Source organism: Benincasa hispida, chromosome 8, assembly GCF_009727055.1.
Source record: "Benincasa hispida cultivar B227 chromosome 8, ASM972705v1, whole genome shotgun sequence".
In the NCBI taxonomy this organism is placed as follows: Eukaryota; Viridiplantae; Streptophyta; class Magnoliopsida; order Cucurbitales; family Cucurbitaceae; genus Benincasa; species Benincasa hispida.
Window position 1 is genome coordinate 8,083,107 of NC_052356.1, and position 20,227 is coordinate 8,103,333.

Below are 20,227 nucleotides of genomic sequence, written 5' to 3' on the forward strand. Positions count from 1 at the left end.
GTTTATTCTGTGCACACTTGTTATTCATATTGTTACAATATTTTGTGTGACCTTGTGTTATTCTATATTAGATTAATCTATTTTCACATTTCTCGAAGTTCCAGTTTCTAAACATTGGCCTTTAATTTAACTCGATGTTGTTGGGTGGGAATGCATCAAAATCTCACATTGGTTAATTAAGAGGATGACCATGGGTTTATAAAGAATGATAATTATCTCTAATGGTATAGTATGAGGTCCTTTGGGGCGAAATCAAAAGCAAAGCCATAATGGTTTATGTCATAGTGGACAATATCATACCATCGTAGAGATATATGGAATTTCAAAAGAAGTGGGAGTCTTGGAAAATATAGTTATGACAAAAGCATCTGTTCGTGGTTGAGCCTTCAAATGGGTAGTATGCTCAAGTGTAATTTGAATGGATGACTGCTCGGTGGTTAAGTTAGCACGGAGATCAAAAGATTATGTGAAGGAAGATTCAGTGATCCTTTGTTTGAGGAGAGGACTGTTGGGTGGGAATGCGATCAAAGTCCCACGTCGGTTAAATAAGATGATGGTCTTGAGTTTATAAGAGATAACAACTATCTCCAATGATATTAGGTCTTTTCGGATGGAACAAAAAATTTATGCCTAGGCAATATCATACCATAGTAGAGATATTTGAAATTTTATTGTTTTTGACAGACGTAAAAATAATGCTTTTTTGTATAGAGATTTAGTTTAAGAAGTGTATATATGGTTCTTCCGTTATGATAGAAAGGTATAAGCATGAAAATAAATATGATTTTCCCCATTAGTGACTAAATCGTTGATAAGCTATCGAGACAAATTTAGAACTAACTAATATGTGTTGCAAGTTGAATTTCAAGAACAAAACCATAAATTGTCATTCTGAATTATCCAATTCAAAAATCAAAACCATCAAAATTTATTAAAAAATAATAATGATTATTCCTCAAATTTAAAGAATTGGATTTACAAAGGCAAAAGATACTGAAACTCGAAGTCATAAGGCAATGTATCGATGGTGGGCTGCGTTTTGGGATGTGCTCGAAAGCATTCCACCATTGATTTCCTCAGACTCCCCGATGTCGGCAGCTGGTGGCACACCCACTCCACCACCGCCTTCATGTCTGCCGCCGCTGCAAATTCCGGCAAGCTTCGAACCAGAAGCTCCGGCACTGCCACCCTTCTGGAGTTGGTGACCACCACCGATGCCTGCAGATACTCGAGCTTCGATCTCTCAAGCTCCGCCGCCACCGCCTCGCCACTGTATATTCTTACCGCCGGCGATGACCGAGTCCCACAACATAAGGCGAATGTGACGTTCGGTTCTGATGATTCTAGGCCGTACAGCTTCCGGACGACGGCTTCTTTGTTGTCGTCCTAAATGTTAAATGAATTAAAAAATAGTTGAGTGTAATATATACACAGGTGGGAAAATTTTAATTTTGGAATCTTATGAGATTTTATTTTTTAGCTAAAAGTTTTGATTTTTATCATGGTTGCAGAGAAAATTGATGTAAGAATCAGACAACTAAAAAAGGAGAGTATGTATATGAGAAAAAACAAGATATCTATATAATTTGCTTTAAAATTAATTCTTATTGAATTCAAGAAAACTTCAAACAAATTGATAATTATACTAATGTTAGGAGTATGTTTAAATTTTAGAACTATTTTTGCAACGAGGAATTATCGATTTTTGTTAATATGCTAACAGTAAGGGTATTTTTATTTTATTTTTTAAAATTTAAGGATATTTTTTGAACCAAACTACCAATGATTTTCATCCAAATCTAACAATAAGAGTATTTTTTAACTCTTTTTAGAAGTTTAAGATAATTTTGAAACTTTTAAAATGTCTGAGATATTTTAAAAGGTACAAAGTTTAAGGATCCCTAAGTAATATAGAGATGAATTTTTTTAGAAAGAAAGAGGTAAATTGGTAGTTTCATAGGAGTAAATTTAGATCTTGTCTAATATTTACGATAGAGAAGATTTTTTTTTTTTTTTTTTGGATTTTTGTAGTGTCAATATGAAAATCGTGATTATGGAATTCGAAATACCAATTGATGTATTATTTAGTAAACTATGTTTAGAATATTTTTGGGATCCGATCAATTACCTCTTTGTTACTAGACATTGCTTTCCTTAAAATGTAATGCTCTATGGCTTGTGCATTTATGGTGTTGCCTCCGATGTTAACCATTGCCTGAATCCCAAAAAAGAGAAAAAAAAAATGACATTCAAACATGTTATAATTATAATTAGCTATAAATTGAGGTTTTTATTCTAGAGTATAATAGTTATAAGTGTAATTATAATATACTAAAACATATATTCTCAATAAAAAGGTTAGATGTAAATTTGAATCACCACATGTTAGATTTAAAAAAGAAAAGAAAAGAAAAACCTTTTTTTAAGAAAAAACAAAACAAAATCTTCTAATTAGGTGGGTTAAAATAAAAAGTTGGCCTCTAAAGTCTGGTTGGTAAGCTTCTACTCTATTTCGCATGTAATGTTTATTTCACGTGTAAATGTTTATCTCATGTCAACTTTCTATCAATATTTTTAAAAGTCAAATCAATTTAAATCAAAATTTGAAAACTAAAAAAAAGTAGTTTTTAAAAATTGGTTTTTTTTTTAGATTTGACTAAAAATTCAAAAAAAAAAAAAAAATGAAAACTATGATAAGAAAATTGAGAAAAAATAAGTATAAATTTAAAAAACTATAAACAAAATAGTTATCAAATAGGATCTAAGCTTTCAAGATAGTGTTTATATTCTTAAACTTTGTAAAAAAATTAAAAATGTGTAATGGTGCATTTATACATATATTTAAAAAGAAATCGAAGCTTTCAATTTTAAATAGATATTGATCTATTAATTATTAACTATGCTAGCTAGTTTACATCGAACATAGCACAATACCAATATTATTTAAGAATTATGACAAGTAAATTTCAAACTACACTACGTTCAAGCATTTGATTACTAACACATCTGTATTCTAATTGAACTATGCTCGTTTTGGTGTATTACAAAAATATATTTAATCTTATGAAATTAAGTTTTTGAATATAAGTCAAAATGAACATAGTTTAATTGGTATAATGCTTGTATTATAATCTTAAAATCAGAGGTTTGATTCTCTTCTCCTACATATTATAAAAAAAAAAAAAAAAAATTGAATACAATAGGGTAGTTTAACAAAAACATTTCAACATTCATTTTTATGATTTAATTACTTGCCAAAAATGGGAGACATTAATTGGCGAGGCAGACATAATGCGGCAGATATTTTTTCACTTTGGATCACAAAAAGAAGAATTAGTTTGAATTTATATCTAATAGTAATTAGGAGTGTGCAGATTTTTGAATCTACGAACAACACTTATTATGAGATAGCTACATTGTGGCATATCATTGAATAATTTGTCCAAAAATGGTATAACTAAACTATAGTTCGTTGGACACATGGTGCAAAAAAGAATGACTTGACTTGGTAAAATCACTTTTTGGCCAAAGAGTTGGAATTGTGAACTTAACTTGTAGTTTGATCCAAGGCGTTGGTGGACCCCACAACTAAAATCCATCCATTTATGTTTTATTAACTTCTGATTGTGGGTCATGCGAGTTCACAACTCATTTGAATCACAACGGTTGAAATGTAAACTTGATTTTGGGTTAAAAGTAATTGGGCCTAGGCCAAACAAAAGCCCAAGTTCTAGAAATATCAAACATTAGAATATTATAGAGAAATTACATGTAGGAAATATTAGAGCATTTTGTAGGATTCTCTAGACAGTATGAGAAAAATAAGTAATTGTAGAGAATAGTCTAGATAAACATTTGTAACCATTAGATCATGAATGTGTTGGCGAAATCCCAGCCTTAGATTTATGGTAGCCAACTAGTATAAATACGAGGTATGTCTTAACATTTGTATCAAGCCAAAAAATTAGAAGTGCTCAATAACACAAGTAGGCTCTTTCTCAATTCTCTTTTCAAATTTCCTCCAACCTCCAAAATTTCTTTCCAACAAAGTGGTATCAGAGCCTAAAAACTCTTTTAAAAAAGATGGCAAGCAATAACATGGTTCCATTTTAAGTTCATATGCTCAACAAGAGCAACTATGATTATTGGAGTATCAAGATGAAGGCTCTCCTTGGCTCACAAGATGTGTGGGATATAGTACAGAAACGATACATCGAATCAGAGAATGATGGTGGTCTTTCTCAAGCACAAAGGGGTATTTTGAGAGACTTAATAAAGAGAGACAAGAAGGTTCTCTATCTAATCTATCAAGGATTAGATGATGATGCTTTTGAGAAGATTTTGGAAGCAAAGATGGTGAAAGAAGCATGAGAGAAGCTTCAAATATCATACAAGGGAGCGGATCGAGTTCAAAAGGTATGTCTTCAAACTTTAAGAGCTGAGTTTGAAACTTTGCATATGAAAGAAGGGGAACCCATCTCAGACTATTTTTCTAGAGTCTTATTTATCACCAATCAACTTAAAAGAAATGGTGAAAAGATTGATGATGTTAAAATCATGGAGAAAATACTAAGATCATTAGATCCAAAGTTTGAACATATTTTCACCATAATCGAAGAAATAAAAGATTTGGAGGTCATGACCATTGAGCAACTCATGGGTTCGTTACAAGCATATGAAGAAAAGAAAAAGAAGAAGGAAGGAATCATCGATCAATTGCTCAAGTTGCAAGTTGATTCGACTAGTGGAGCAATTGGTTCGAATAATAGAAGAAAACAAGGACAAGAACATGGTGGGCATCGAGGACGAGGAAGAGGTCATGGATAAGGACAAGAACGTGGTTGGAGGCCTTATGAAGATAGCAACAATAAATCCCAAAGAGGATCAAGAAACTCAAAAAGAGGTCGTGGACAAGGCAACTCAAGATCAAGGTACGATAAATCAAACATTAAGTGCTATAATTGTCAAAATTTTGGTCATTTATGCATCTGAATGTAGAGCTTCCAAAAACAATAAAGTTGAACAGAAAGTGAACTACATTGAAGAAAAAAGTCAAGAATTTGGCACTTTATTAATGGCTTGCACAAATGATGAATGGAGCAAAAATAATGCATGGTACCTGGACATTGGGGCAAGCAACCATATGTGTGAAGAAAGAAGCATGTTTGTGGAACTTGATGAATCAGTGAGTGGCAATATAGCATTTAGAGATGAATCTAAGGTAGAAGTAAAAGGAAGAGGTAACATTCTCATCCGATTGAAGAATGGTGGTCACCAATTTATTTCAAATGTTTATTACGTGCCAAATATGAAGAGTAATATCTTGAGCCTAGACCAACTCTTAGAAAAAGGATATGACATTCAATTAAAAGACAATAACCTTTCTATAAGAGATAATGCAAGTAATTTGATTGCTAAGGTGTTAATGATAAAAAATAGAACGTTTATACTTAACATTCAAAATGACGTCACAAAATGCCTCAAGATCTGTTACAAAGATGCATCTTGGTTTTGGCATATTCGATATGGGCATCTCAATTTTGGGGACTACAGTCACTCTCCAAAAAGAGCATGGTGAGAGGGCTGCCTTCCATAAACCACTCTGATCAAGTGTGCAAAGGATGTCTACTTGGTAAGCAGTTCAAGAAAAGCTTCCCAAAGGAATCAAACTCAAGAGCTCAAAGGCCTTTGGAACTCATACATATAGATGTGTGTGGACCGATCAAGCCAAGCTCACTTGGTAAGAGTAACTATTTTCTTCTCTTTATTGATGATTTTTTGAGAAAAATATGGATATATTTCTTAAGGCATAAATCAGAGGTGTTTGAGAACTTCAAGAATTTTAAATCCCTTGTTGAGAAAGAAAATGGTCTAGTGATCAAGACCATAAGATTTGATCATGGAGGAGAATTCACATAAAATGAATTCTAAAAATATTGTGACGATCATGGAATTTTTTTACCCTTGACCGTGTCGAGATCCCCTCAACAAAATGAAGTGGCAGAAAGAAAGAACAAAACAATTTTGAACATGGCATGAAGGATACTTAAAAGCAAAAAACTGCCAAAGGATTTTTGGGTAGAAGCAATAGCATATGTAGTCTACTTATCTAAGCGACCTCTAATAAGAAGTGTATCTAGAAAAATGCCACAAGAAGCATGGAGTGGAAGGAAACCTGAGATTTCCCATCTCAAAGTCTTTGGAAGCATTGCTCATGTGCATATAGCAGATGAAAAGAGAAGCAAGTTGGATGACAAAAGTAAGAAATACATCTTCATCGGTTATGACCCAAATACCAAAGGCTATAAAATCTACAATCCAGATACAAGAAAGACAATCATAAGTCGAGATGTAGTATTCAATAAAGAAGGAGAATGGGATTGGGTAAGACTAGATGAAGACTACAACTTCTTGCCCTACTTCGAAGAAAATGACATGGAGCAAATAAGTACAACGCAAACAAGAGAGGAATTTTTACGCCACCAGCTTCGCCAACTTCAAGTTTTCAAGAAGACGGAAGCTCAAGCTCAAGTGTTCAACACTTCAGAAGCTTACAAGAAATTTATGAGGTAACTGAAAATCAAGATAGTCTTCTTTTGTTTTGTCTTTTTGCTGATTGTGAGCCCATGAACTTTTAAGAAACTATGGAGAATCCAAATTGGAAAAACACTATGGAAGAAGAGATTAATGCAATCAAGAAGAACAACACATAGAAGCTAGTTTCACTTCCAAAAAGTCACAAGACAATTGGTGTGAAATGGGTTTACAAAGCCAAGAAGAATGCAAGAAGAGAAGTTGAAAGATACAAGGCAAGACTAGTGGCGAAAGGTTACAGCCAAAGAGCCGGCATCGACTATGATGAGGTATTTGCTCCTGTTGCTCGACTCAAAACTGTTAGATTAATAATTTCATTAGCAGCTCAAAATAATTAGAAAATCCATCAAATGGATGTGAAATCTGCCTTCCTCAATGGAGTACTAGAGGAAGAAGTCTACATTGAGCAACCTCAAGGTTATAAAGTTGAGGGAAAAGAAGAGAAAGTTTTAAAGTTGAAAAAGACAATTTATGGACTAAAGCAAGCTCCAAGAGCATGGAATGCTCGAATAGACACCAAATAAATTTCACCAAGTGTCCATGTAAGCACAGACTTTACATCAAAGTCCAAATATTGATTATGTACTTATATGTAGATGACTTGATCTTTACAGGTATCAATCCAAGCATGTTCAATGAGTTTAAAGAAGAAATGACAAACGAGTTTGAGATGACTAACATTGAGCCCATGTCTTACTACCTTGGCATTAAAGTAAAGCAAGAAGATAAAGGCATCTTTATCACACAGGAAGGCTATACTAAGGAAGTGATCAAGAAGTTCAAGATGGATGATTCTAATTTAGTCAATACACCTATAAAATGTGGAATCCAACTATCACGTTGCGAGGAAGGAGAAAGAGTTAATCCAACACTTTTTAAAAGCTTAGCCGGAAGTTTTCGATATTTAACATACACAAGGCCTGACATTCTCTATGCAGTTGGAGTTATCTTTCAGTTTATGGAGAAACAAACAACCACACACTTAAAGGCAGCAAAGAGAATTCTTCGATACATAAAAAGTACGATAAACTATGGCCTATTATGTTTCTAATAATTATAAGCTCTTGGGATACAATGATAGCGATTGGGATAGAGATGTGGATGACCGTAAGAGTACGACTGGTTTTGTGTTCTACATGAGAGACACTGCCTTCACGTGGATGCCAAGGAAGCAACGGATTGTTACACTCTCAACATGTGAAGCAGAATATGTGGCTGCTAATGTGTTTGTCATGCAATTTGGCTGAGAAATCTATTATAGGAATTGAGACTACCACAAGAGAAGCCAACCAAAATTTTCGTAGACAACAAATCAGCAATTATCTTGGCCAAGAATCTAGTCTTCCACAATCGGAGTAAGCATATTGATACACGTTAGCACTATATTAGAGAGTGCATCGAAAGAAAGAATGTACAATTAGAGTATGTGAAGTCTAATGATCAGGTAGCTGACATCTTCACTAAGCCTCTTAAAAAAGAAGACTTCACAAGATTAAGAGATTTGCTGGGAGTAACAAAATCAAGTTTAAGAGGGGGGTGTTGAAATATAAACTTGATTTTGGGTTAAAAGTAATTGGGCCTAGGCCAAACAAAAGCCCAAGCTCTAGAAATATCAAACATTAGAATATTATAGAGAAATTGCATGTAGGAAATATTAGAGCATTTTGTAGGATTCTCTAGAAAGTATGAGAAAAATAAGTAATTGTAGAGAATAGTCTAGATGAACATTTGTAACCATTAGATCATGAATGTATTGGCAAAATCCTAGCCATAGATTTAGGGAAGCCAACTAGTATAAAATAAGAGGGATGTCTTAACATTTGTATCAAGCCAAAAAATCAAAAGTGCTCAATAACACAAGTAGCCTCTTTCTCAATTATCTCTTCAAATTTCCTCCAATTACCTCCAAAATTTCTTTCCAAAACAACTCCACTCCTTACCTCAAATGCAATCTCCAAAAGACTATAGAAACTAAGATTAGGAGCATTTAGATTGAAAATGACAATGTACACATAGAAAAAGGAAGAACATAAAGAAAGAAAACCCCCAAATATGATTGATAAGGTTTATACTTGCCTTATTCATCAAAGTGGCTAGTTTTTCTGGAGAAGAAGGCACTCCATATTGGAGAAATCCCTGAAAAGAAAAACAATTTGTTAGCAAAGCCTTAAAAAGTTATTGAAGTTGAAATGAAAAGAAAGAAAATGGTCAAAGAAGATGGTTTTTTTATGCACAAAAATTTACATTCATGATACAAGCATTGTACATGTTGATCCAAAATGCAAGTTTTTGTTGGTAACTCAATGGCCGTAAATCCACTTTTTGCAGATTGCTCATCAAGACCCTGCATTCACCAAAGAGACCACAAAGGCAAAAATCAGGCCAAAAAAGAGAGGAAAAAAAAGGGAAATTCTTATCCCTAAATTCAAAAAATGTTTACATTTCAGTTTTTAAGTTTTGAGTTTGATTTTCATTTAGTCCTTAGATTTCAAAATATTATAGTGTTAGATGATATAGTTAAATTCATCTTTACCCACTAGCTTAAGCTTTTGGGTTGATTAGTGATTTAAGATGGTATCAAAGTAGATTGGTTTAAAATGTCCTGTATTCAAGTCCCTGCAACCTTAGTCAAGGATCTGAAGCATTGGTGAAGTGCGAGAAATTGTGACCGTGAGTAAGCCTGTTGCTTTGGACCGTAATTAAGCATAAAGTTAATTTTCATTGTTTCTAGAATCCGAGTCATTCAATGTTAGCACATTCAGATTTAGGTCATTTGTACATAAAACTCCTCGGATATTAATTAGATTCATGAAGCTTAAAGATGTGAGTTAGAAATACCTTAGCTTCCTTATGAGAGGGATGAAAGTGGCACTGGATATAGATTTGGGATCCATGGAAGTTGAAGTGAATATGACCAAGTTCTTGTAAGGGCCAATATCCCTCGGTATCGATTCTTCGTTTTCAAAGATGCCGTAAGGATCTTGTTGCCTCAGTTCTTTGTGTACTGAAAGGCTCGAGTTTAAACCGTTCTCGACTCGGAAGCTTCTCGAGCTCAAGGAAGAGTAATGCAAAGATCTTGAAATGGGACCTGACTTCTCTAGCTCCATTGTTCTTGAGGCTCTCAGCAGTCTCACATATACGAAGTTCAAGCACTTCATGATACTCTCTGATAGCTTGTTAGGATGCCAATTTTGGATGTTTTCTTCTGCTTGAATTGGCATTGGCATAGATTTTGGTGGTGGCATGTCCAATGAACTTCGCTCTCGTTGCTAACATAGAAAAGCACACTTCAATATATATAAAAAGATTGATTAAGGGAAAATTGATATTTTTAATTCTCGAGTTTGGAAAAATATGTGTGTTTAAATACTAAATTTTCAAAATGTAACTTTTTAATCATCATTCTTTTTTCTTTTTTTTCTTTTTAAAGAATATTGCATTTTGGACCTTATGTTTTCAAATTACACATCTTTTTAGTACTCGAATTTTTAAAAATAAATTTAAAATTAGACCCTTGTAGTAGACTTTGAAATTTAGAAAAATAATTTTAAACAGTCATATCTTAAATTACATTTTAAACTTGTTTTCCTAATTCAAATTGTAATATAATTATTTAGGATAATCGATAAAATATTTTAGGGACTTTTTAAATGTATTCTCAAAAATTCAGGACTAAAAAAATATACTTTGAAAATTAAGGAGTAGATCCACGTATTCTAAAAAGCTTAAGGACTAAAAATATGTGTTTTGAAAACTCATAACCAAACATACCTATTTTTCAAAAGTCATAACTATAATAATACAATCTATTGACATAGAATTAGAAAATAAAGTAAATGTTTGATACAAACGAGCAAATGATAGATGGAAGAACCAAAAGAAGGAAAATGAGTTATATGCAAACTTGAAAGACGGAATCAAATGAAACGACGAAATACTGCGTAGTACCTTTGGAGAAGGATGTCGGGGGTCTCGCAATGGAGACGAGGCGACGAGAAGGCCACTCTTTCTAGAAACTCTTTCATGGAGTTTAACCTCAGGAAGAAGATGATGATTGTCTTTGGTATCTGTAGGACCTGATTCACTATTTTTTGCATTATCCAATTTGAAATGATTGAGAGCATAGTCTCCCTTGATGGCTTTGCTAATGAAGTGAAGAGCCTTAGTGTCAAAAGTTGCTCTGCTAATTGGGTTCCAACCCATTGGTGGTTTATTATTGTTATTGGTTTGAGGTTGCTCACAGCTCCATTGCTTGGACTTTGTTGTGGTATGTTGTTGCTCAGTTTTCAAGTCCTTTTGGAGTTGAGTTATTTGAATCTCAAGCCTTGCTATTTCACTTTCCACCATTGCTAGTTCTGCCAACACTTCCTTTACCTGTATTGTAGTCTTTTATTTAGTCCTTCAACTTTTTTTTTTCTTTATAACGGGTGAAAATATTTTCTAATTAAATATAGTAAAAAATGTCACAAGTCTATCACTGATAGATATAAATATAATAATAATAATATTAGTAGTAGTAGATGATAGTCTATCACTGATATTTTGCTTTATTTATAAAATATATCTTGATTCATTTTATTATATTTTATAACAACCCATATATATATATAACTAAAAATAAGTTATTTATTTTTAATCATACTTAACTAGATTTACTAGAAGGTGTGCCTCGTTGGTATATTAGTTTAGTTTATTCATGTACTCTTCCTGAACTCGAGCATTACAATAAATATGCAGACTTCAATAGTAAACAATATTGAAGTTCGTACAGTAGAGTTATTTAACAGAGTTTTGAAGTATGTGGACCAAACGGTAAGTTGATTATTTTAACAAACTCAACTCAAGTTGGTGGATCAAATACTCCAAAAAGTAAGATCATAACAGAATCTAAATCTAAATATTTGGCATTTATTGCCCGTATTACATACTTATTATTTCATTCATGTGTGAATAGTGTCATTTTAGTATTTTTTATTTCGTTGTTGAGAACTAGAAACTTACGTACGATATATAAAAAAAAATTAACATGTGAAAAGATGAGGATTCAAATATTAGACATTTTAATTGATGGTATATATCTTAACTAATTCAACTATACATGTTTTTCTTTTAAGTTATATAAATATTGAATAATCATTCATGTTTTTAAGAGTAACAAATGATCTTCTAGGCTTTCTCTCACACTAATGATAACATCTAATCCCTTCCATACTCAACATAGGATATCCCAACAATCATAAAGCCTCAAGTTTATCCCCTAACTCTACTTTCTATAAGATAATCCAACCATCTCTCTTTAATATATATCTATTCATTAGTTCTCAACAACTACCCAATAAAAAATGTTGGTCCAAGAAAACAACCAAAACTTATTTTCTAAATTCAAACATGCTTCAACATCTTTTTCTTTAAACTCAATTAATAATAATAATAATAATAATAATAATAATAATAATAATAACCTCATTCTTCTTTTTTCACCCCCTTGGTTTTGCATAAATTTAGAACCATCCTTTTCTTTTGTTAAAGGTTATAAATTTATGATTTAAATACCATTTTGTCTCTTATAATTTTAATATTATCCGATTTTAGTTGTTATAGTTATACTTTCAGTACATCTTAAATTTAGTTCTTGATAAAGCATTTGAGACATTGAGTTGGTTATTATAATTTATGATTATTATAGTTTGTGAGTTATAATAGATTTGAGGTGTAGACTGTTTTATTTTGAAATATAATAATCTGTGTTTGGGATATAGATTATTTTAGTTAAGGTAGAAAATAATAAACAAAAAGGGATTTCAAATAGTATTACTATAGTTAATTGTAGGTTCTAAGTACTTGTAAACACCATTATTATATTTGGACCCCTAAACATGAAGTGAACTATAATAGTCCACTCCATCAACTTCAAATTAGGAGTCCAAATGGACCTTCAAAGTTAATTTTTGGTCAAATAATAATAATCATGTTAATGCAACAAAAACAATCTTGTAAATCTATTTTTACTATATAAAGAAGGGATACTCATAGACTAAGGTTTAGTTTCGATTTATTAAATAATTTTTTACAACTATGCTTTTATAAAAATTAGCTATAATATGAAATAAATTAGTGTTTGGTAAATTTCAGTTTAGACTAGGACAAATTAGCTACAATGTTTGATAAATGATTACTAAATTGTTGTATTTTAGATATATAACAACTAAAATCAAGAGCCATTTTTAAATATAAAAAATATAACAAAATATTTATAAAATATAACAAAATTTTAAAACTATCAATGATTACTGATAGACACTGATAGCACTGTCTATCGGCGTCTATCATTGATAATTCTAAAAATTTAATATATTTTGTAAATATTTTCAACAGTTTTACCATTTGAAATAATTGCCCTAAAACAAACCTTTTATTAAAGTTTGGATTTCAAACCTTCTATTAAAGTTTGGATTTTTCTTTATAATTTATAATTTGTAAATAATATTTTAAAATTTTATATTTTGTTTTTTTTTTCTAGATTAATTGATAAGTATAAAGGGAAAAAAGTTTTATTCTCTTAAAAAAAAATTGAATATGGTATGATGTTTTAAAAAAATATAATTGCATCCAACCTATAAAAATACGAGATGATTTTTGGATTATATGTAGAAAGATACTAGATACATCAAATAAATCTTAGTTTTGGAGAATAAAATTGAAAATTGAAAATTTATTGCAAAAATGAAATTTAATTGTGCAAAATCTAAAAGGTAAAAAAAAAAAATTGAATCTAAAAAATATGGAAAATGAATGTGTGTTTTAACAGTGATTAGAGTAGATTTGACCACAGTCTGTTTTAGCAAATTTGATAGCTATAAAATTCTTTTAAAAAGGCTTTTATCTTTTCCCAAAATCAATGTCAGATGCAAAATATTCGAGAGACTAATTTTAAAACTTCTTTTAGTATAATAAAGATAGAAAAATTCGAACCATTTTCATCGCTAATACATTCGTATATAAATTGTGTTACATTCGTTTTGACATTAGTCTTAAGGTTGATTAGAAGTGCGTATATTAAAATCGAATGATTTAAAATAGAAAAAACACCAAATATGCCCAAAAAAAATATTTGAATGTAAATTAGTTTAGAAGGGCAAAAAAGAAAATAAGAAATGCAATGGATATGAATTTAGGGCAGAAAAGTAAGTTAGCATCACATCATAACTTAAAGGTCCTTAGAGAGGGAGACAAAACAGAAGTTGTAAAGTGAACTATGAAACATGTCCCATCAACTATCAAGTTTTGTTTTTTTCAAAATTTTAAATCATTAATGCACATTTAATTTCAAATTACCAACAAAGAAAAAGCATGTCAGAAGTCTCAGAAAACCCCACATTAATTATCATCTGACATCACAAATTTCTGTATAAGATAATTTTCACTACAATTATTGTTTTTTTTTTAAATATCATTTTTGTCCATATTCTTTCAAATTTGTTCAATTTTATTTTCTATATTTTAAATTTTTAAATTTTAGTTTTTAACTTTTAATAAATCTTAAATTTAGTTCATACAACTAATTTAGAGTATATTTTTTCATTTTTTTTTTATTAATATTTAAAATATTATCATTTTTTTCTTAATTTAAAATATTTAAATTTATCTACCATACATATTTAATAACTAAATATCATAAAACTAAATTCTTACTCACCAAATATCTATAATATTTATTACAAATTTTATACAAAAACAAACATCCTAAAAATATAAAGAATTCAAATTCTTCAATTCTAAAAGAAATTTTTTTTTTATTAATATATATAATTCAAGTTGGGTTGGGTTAATCCATTTTTTTTATTTAACCTTAGACCCGACCCAATCCAACCAAAAAATAAATAAATAAATAAATAATTCAATCCAACCTAACCCTTATAGTTTGGATTGAATAATCTTGGTTGTTCGAGTTCTCGGGTCATTTTGAACATCCCTAAGTTGAATTATAAAATTCTATAATTCAAGTTACCCTTTCTCAAATTTCTTACGATCATTGATGCATCAAGTTTTGTATGAAATGCCTTAAATTTGTTATCTGGTGCTTCGAATGACCAAACACGGGATCTTACTGACTTAAACGTAGTTAACACATTGTATTCATAATTATGTTATTTCGATTTTAGTTTTAGAGTTTAGAGAAGTTCACTATAAGAATTCTCTAACTCTAATTATTTCTAACTTGATATTTTCCATCTAATAATAGATTGCTCTCTCTTTATTCATAGATGATGTAATGAACATATTATTAGTAAACTACCTAAATGTCTGAACGATTTCTGTTTATCTTTATTTATCGATTTCGTAATACATAGACACTACATAATTTAGAATTTCGAATTTTAAATAAATTTGGAATATACATACCTTGGGAGGAAGCAAATTTGACATGCCAAGTGCTGAACCATTTTGCTGTTTATTAACACCTTCTAAAATCTCATGCACCTTTTCTTCCTGATTTAATAATTTTTGAAGCATCAACACCTATAATGATAATTCATCTTCAATTTTAAATATTGAAAATGATATTTTCTAATACATATTTTAAATGAAATTTAAATCTTAAATAATAACAAAATGTTAAATATGTCAATTAGTGATCGTTATAATTACAATCAATCAATATCTTAATTAATTAGTTATATAGTTATAATTAATCATATTAATCAATAGAAACATATTGATTATTATTATCAAAATTCCAAATATGAATTTATTGTCAAATTTAGAATAATTCAATCGATGTATAACATGTTATAACAACCAAGATATTTGTCTGAATTCTTCTACTTTATTGTATTAAAAAAAATTGATTCATTGAATTTGTATCTTTTTTTTAAAAAAAAAAAAAGAAAAGAAAAGAAAGAAAGATGACGCATTTTCTAATTATTATTACTATAAAACACATAAAATGTTTAGTTACTAAAATTTTCAATTGAATGTTATATTTAATAAAGTTTCTAAATATAAAAAAAAATGTTTAATAATTTGTAAACTTTCAAATTTTTGTATCTTTGTCGATCCTTTTAATTTTTAAAGATCGTCTTCAAATTTTTACTTTTTGGATGAAATTAATCTTTAATCTACATAAGCTCGTGGATTTATTATGTATAAATAATTTCTCGTAGATTTATTATATATAAATAATTTTTCGTGGATTTATTATGTATAAATAATTTTTTATCTCATAAATCTAGATTTTTCAATTTTGTGTTTAATATATTCATGATTTTTCTTTTCACATCTTAAAGATGAAGACCTCTAATAAAACTTTCTAGACACGTTTAAAATTAAAAACTTTAGTGGCTCTTTTCTGTTTTTTTGTTTTTCAAAATTTATTTATTTTTTCTCTGAGATAATTCTCTAAAATTTTCTCTTTTTTTTTTTTTTTTTTTTTTTTCCAAAAAAAAAAAAAAACAATTTCTTTTTCTCTCTATAATATTTTAATATTTTCCAAATTAAAATATATGTCCTTTTATTTTCCGCTCTCAAATTTATTTTTCTCAGTATCTCTAATTTTCTCTTTCTATTTTTTTTTTCATCATTTTCAAAATTTCTCTTCTTACAGAAATTCTCTGGTTCAAATTTTGTTTTTCTTGATATAAATTTTTCATATCTTCTCACTTCTCAGTTTCTAAAATTTTTATATTTTTTTTTCAAACTATTTTCTCTCTAGAATTTTTCTAACATCTCTCTCTACAATATTAGTTTTGTTTTTCTTTTACTTTTTAACTTCACTAAATCTATAAATTTTTCTCTCTCTAAAATTTATTGTTTCTCCTGTTTATCTCTCTAAAATATATTTTTTTTACAAATTATCTTTTATGCATCTAATTTGTCATTCCCTACCACATTTGTTTTCTATTATTCTAACTAATATTCTTTAGAAAATTATTTTAAATGAGAAAACGGTAAAAATATCTACGTCTATCATAAATTATCTGTATTTATCTACGATAGACACAGTTAGTAGTCTATCACGGTCTATCATGACACAAATAGACATAAATAGTAGTCTATCGCGATCTATTAAATAGACAGTAAAAATTTTATTCTAATTATAAATATTTTAGTTCATTTTTCTATATTTGAAAACACCCACATTCTTTATCTAACATATAATCTCTTACCTTTTAACTTTTCTCTCTAATATCTATTTTTGGTCAATTTTCTCTATTTCTCTAACTAACATTCTCTATGTAATAGACATTTAGCACTTTAACTTTCCTTTAACATTTTTTCCCTCTTACTAATATTCTCACTTTAAACAAATTTCTCAATCTTTTATTTTGATTACGTCCTCATATTTTCTCTTTTTCTGACCAATATATACTTTTAAACATAACTATTTTAATTTTTTCTCTCTCTAGTATATCCTTCTCTCTAACTTTTTTTCTTAGACTTTAAATATAATAATAATATTTACAATTATTTATAACTTACAATCATGTACAATAATACTATTTAAATATTCTTCTTTATTATAATGTTTACTATTTCTTATCCATTCTCTCTGTCTATTGCTAAAAGTCTTCACTTCAAACACACATTAATATAACCTAGATCAAAGTAGTCTGTACCTCCGATACAAACTATAACAACCAACTCAACGAACTAAATGCCCCTTAAAGTTATATACCTATAATTTTTTTTAAAAGAACCAAAAACCAAACTAGAAAACTAAAAAAATTTAAGCCCGTTTCGTAACTATTTCGTTTTTTCAATTTAAACTTATTTTTTCCTCATTTCTTACAATAGTTCGCATTTTTCTTAAGTACAATGATTAAACTCTTAGCCAAATTCCAAAAGTAAAAACAAGTTTTTAAAAGTTACTTTTTAGTTTTTAAAATTTAGCTTGATTTTTTAAATCATTGGTAAAAGTAGATAACAAAAAAAGAAATTTTTAAATGGAAGTAATGTCTATAGACTTAATTAAAAAAAAAAAACAAATGGTTACTAAACGAAGCCTTAGATAGTTACAAAATAAACCTTATAAAAGAGATTCATTAGATCATTTTTAAAATTTAAAGGTAAAAAACAAGGAACTTTATAAGACTAAAATTGCAATTTAGCCTATAAAAGGTATTAGCTAGATGTACTTATAAATATTTTAGAAAATAAAGTAACCCACCTAAATTTTCCATTATTGAAAGTTAAGTTTTGTAGTGCTGTTCTTTTATTTAGAGAAATAAAAAAAATGGTTTGGTTTACTTTGTTCAAAAAGAGGTAACAGCAACAGAAGTAACTCTTCCTTTGAAGCAAAGGTAACTATTATTAAAACATTATTCCAACTACTAAAGCCTTGTAAATGGCTATTGATCAAGAGATGATGTCACCCAATTTGTCCAAATCTAAGTATAATGAAAATGGATTTTGTCTATTAATAGTTTGGCTTAATAGAAAAAAAGAAAATGAGAGACATCTATTTAAAAAAATCTTTTATTTTTTTTAAATATTACTTAAATTTCAAAAACTATCTTTGAGAATTATACTATAATAAAATAAAATATTTATAAATATACAACCTTATTCTTCCACAATTTTTAAAATAAGAAAGTGTTATATGAGACGTCAAATGCCTCAACTTGTCATAAAACTTGTATAGTCAACCTTCAAATGATATTCGAACTTTCGAATTTAAGGTTGATTTAAATGTATTAAAATATCAAACTAATATATTGGAAAAAGTAAATAAAAACATAACAAAAAACAAATCTTTCTAAATAGATATTCCAATTCCAAAATAATACAAATAAATTGTAGAAGATTAATTTGCAAAAACATTCCACATATATATAAATGTAAAAGAAAAAAAAAATATTTTGATAACAACCGAGAACTCGCCAAAATGACAGTGGTAACTAGCGTGAACTTACCAAAATGAGCAAAGTTCAACTAGGATAGTGTATGTGTAACATCAACATAGAAATTAATGATTCGTTCTTTCGCTCCATTTATTATAGGAAAATAACTAACGTGTATCATTTTTTTAGGTTAGAGATTTAAATCTCTATATGCATTTGTGGTAAATAGCATGTACTCTTTTCTATGAGGTCGCCTTAAGCACGTGTTATATTATTAAAAAAAAGTTTGATTTTCAAGTAAAGAAGTGAAAAAGAAGTGATAAAAAGTGTTCGAGGGTTGCCATCCCCCTTGGCTGTTCCTTTCTCATGAATGAATTCAAAAAGGGTACTAAGTAATCCCATCCCCTATGGGCCTATGTCTAGTGATTCTCTTATGAATATATACCTTATACCCATCAAAATTATTATTTCCCAATATTCACAAAAATAAATTATCAAAAATATTAATAATAAAATAATAGCAAAATACAAACACACCTCTCTTTCAAGCTCCTCCTTCTTTCTTTGCCCACTAATCTTCTTCTTCAGCTGCATTCCAAAACATCAACACAAAAAAAAAAAAAAGAAAAGAAAAAAGAAAAAAAGAAAAAGAAGAGAGTCAATTAAATAAATTTATTGATATTACTAAACCATAAATGCATTCAAAAGAAAAAAAAAAGTCTAACTCTACAAAAAAAAGTTGGAATGAAATGTAATACTGATTGTATCATATTAACTAATTAAGAACACTTTGAAGTGAAGTCTTCAAAGAGATATAAAAATACTAGGCACTTTTTATTTTATTTTACCATTAAACTATGTATGCATGGAAAAAAAAAAGAAGATATTTTGAAAAATAGAAAATCATAAAATACGAAGTGCGAAGTGAAATTTCAAACTTATAAGAGAAGAGTGTGTAAAAACGATTTAAGATGAATATACGAATTCGATTTTTGGGGGATAAATTGTCATAAAACATACAATTATGTAAGTAATGTGATAGTTTAATAGGGTAATTAAGTGAAATGGAAAACAAAAATTTGAAAGTGAAAAAAGAGGAGGAAATTGAAGAAATAGAAAAGCTTATTAGGAGAAGAGAATTAGAGAGAAACTTACAAATTGGGAGGGAGAGTGAGGAGGAGGAGGAGGAGCAATGTGAGCCATTGAGGGAGCAAAGACAAATGTGGAATGAGAGATAATCATATGATTAATAAAAGGAAAAAACAAAAGAAGATGGAAGAAATAGATTGGCTTGGAGGTGAAGGGAAATGGGTGTGGTTGATGGGTGGTGGTGACATTTTATTTGAAAATTTAGAAAGAGATGAGTTTATTTTGGTGCAAGATGGAGAGGAGCTGTCAATTTTAGGAGAAATGGTGGTGGTGGGAGTTTTTTTTTTTTTTTTTTTTTTTTAAATTTCATTACGAATTTGAATATTTAACCTTTTCATCTTTTGACACAATATTTTCGACATTTTGATATTAATGATATCTATAATATTTTAACAGCCACTTAAGCTACATTCAAGGTTTTGATTGTCTACTTTAAATCTTCTAATGATGGTTTTTCTTCTTCGATGGAAATTTTTAGAGAAGAGTTGTTACGTCTATGTATCTCTATCAATTTCGTTATTTTAACGATAATTTGGTGAAATATCGACAAAATATCGTGATTTTTTCAGTATATGTAAAAGAAAGCCAATTTATAATGAACTTTGTTTTCCATGATTCCTTAGGCATTCTAGCTAGCATATCAC

The 20,227-nt window shown here is 29.3% G+C and overlaps 1 protein-coding gene across 1 annotated transcript; it reads right to left on the bottom strand.

Annotated features, from left to right (window-relative positions):
* Nucleotides 1–960: 960 nt before the first annotated feature.
* LOC120082868 lies at nt 961–19,878 on the bottom strand. Its single transcript, XM_039038225.1, has 9 exons — nt 19,590–19,878; nt 18,972–19,022; nt 14,998–15,114; nt 10,543–10,968; nt 9,433–9,863; nt 8,839–8,938; nt 8,671–8,730; nt 2,129–2,215; nt 961–1,386 (listed from the first exon to the last, which is right to left on the bottom strand). The coding sequence occupies exons 1-9, from the start codon at nt 19,674–19,676 to the stop codon at nt 976–978; spliced, it is 1,770 nt and encodes a 589-aa protein (XP_038894153.1). The 5' UTR covers nt 19,677–19,878; the 3' UTR covers nt 961–975.
* Nucleotides 19,879–20,227: the final 349 nt, after the last annotated feature.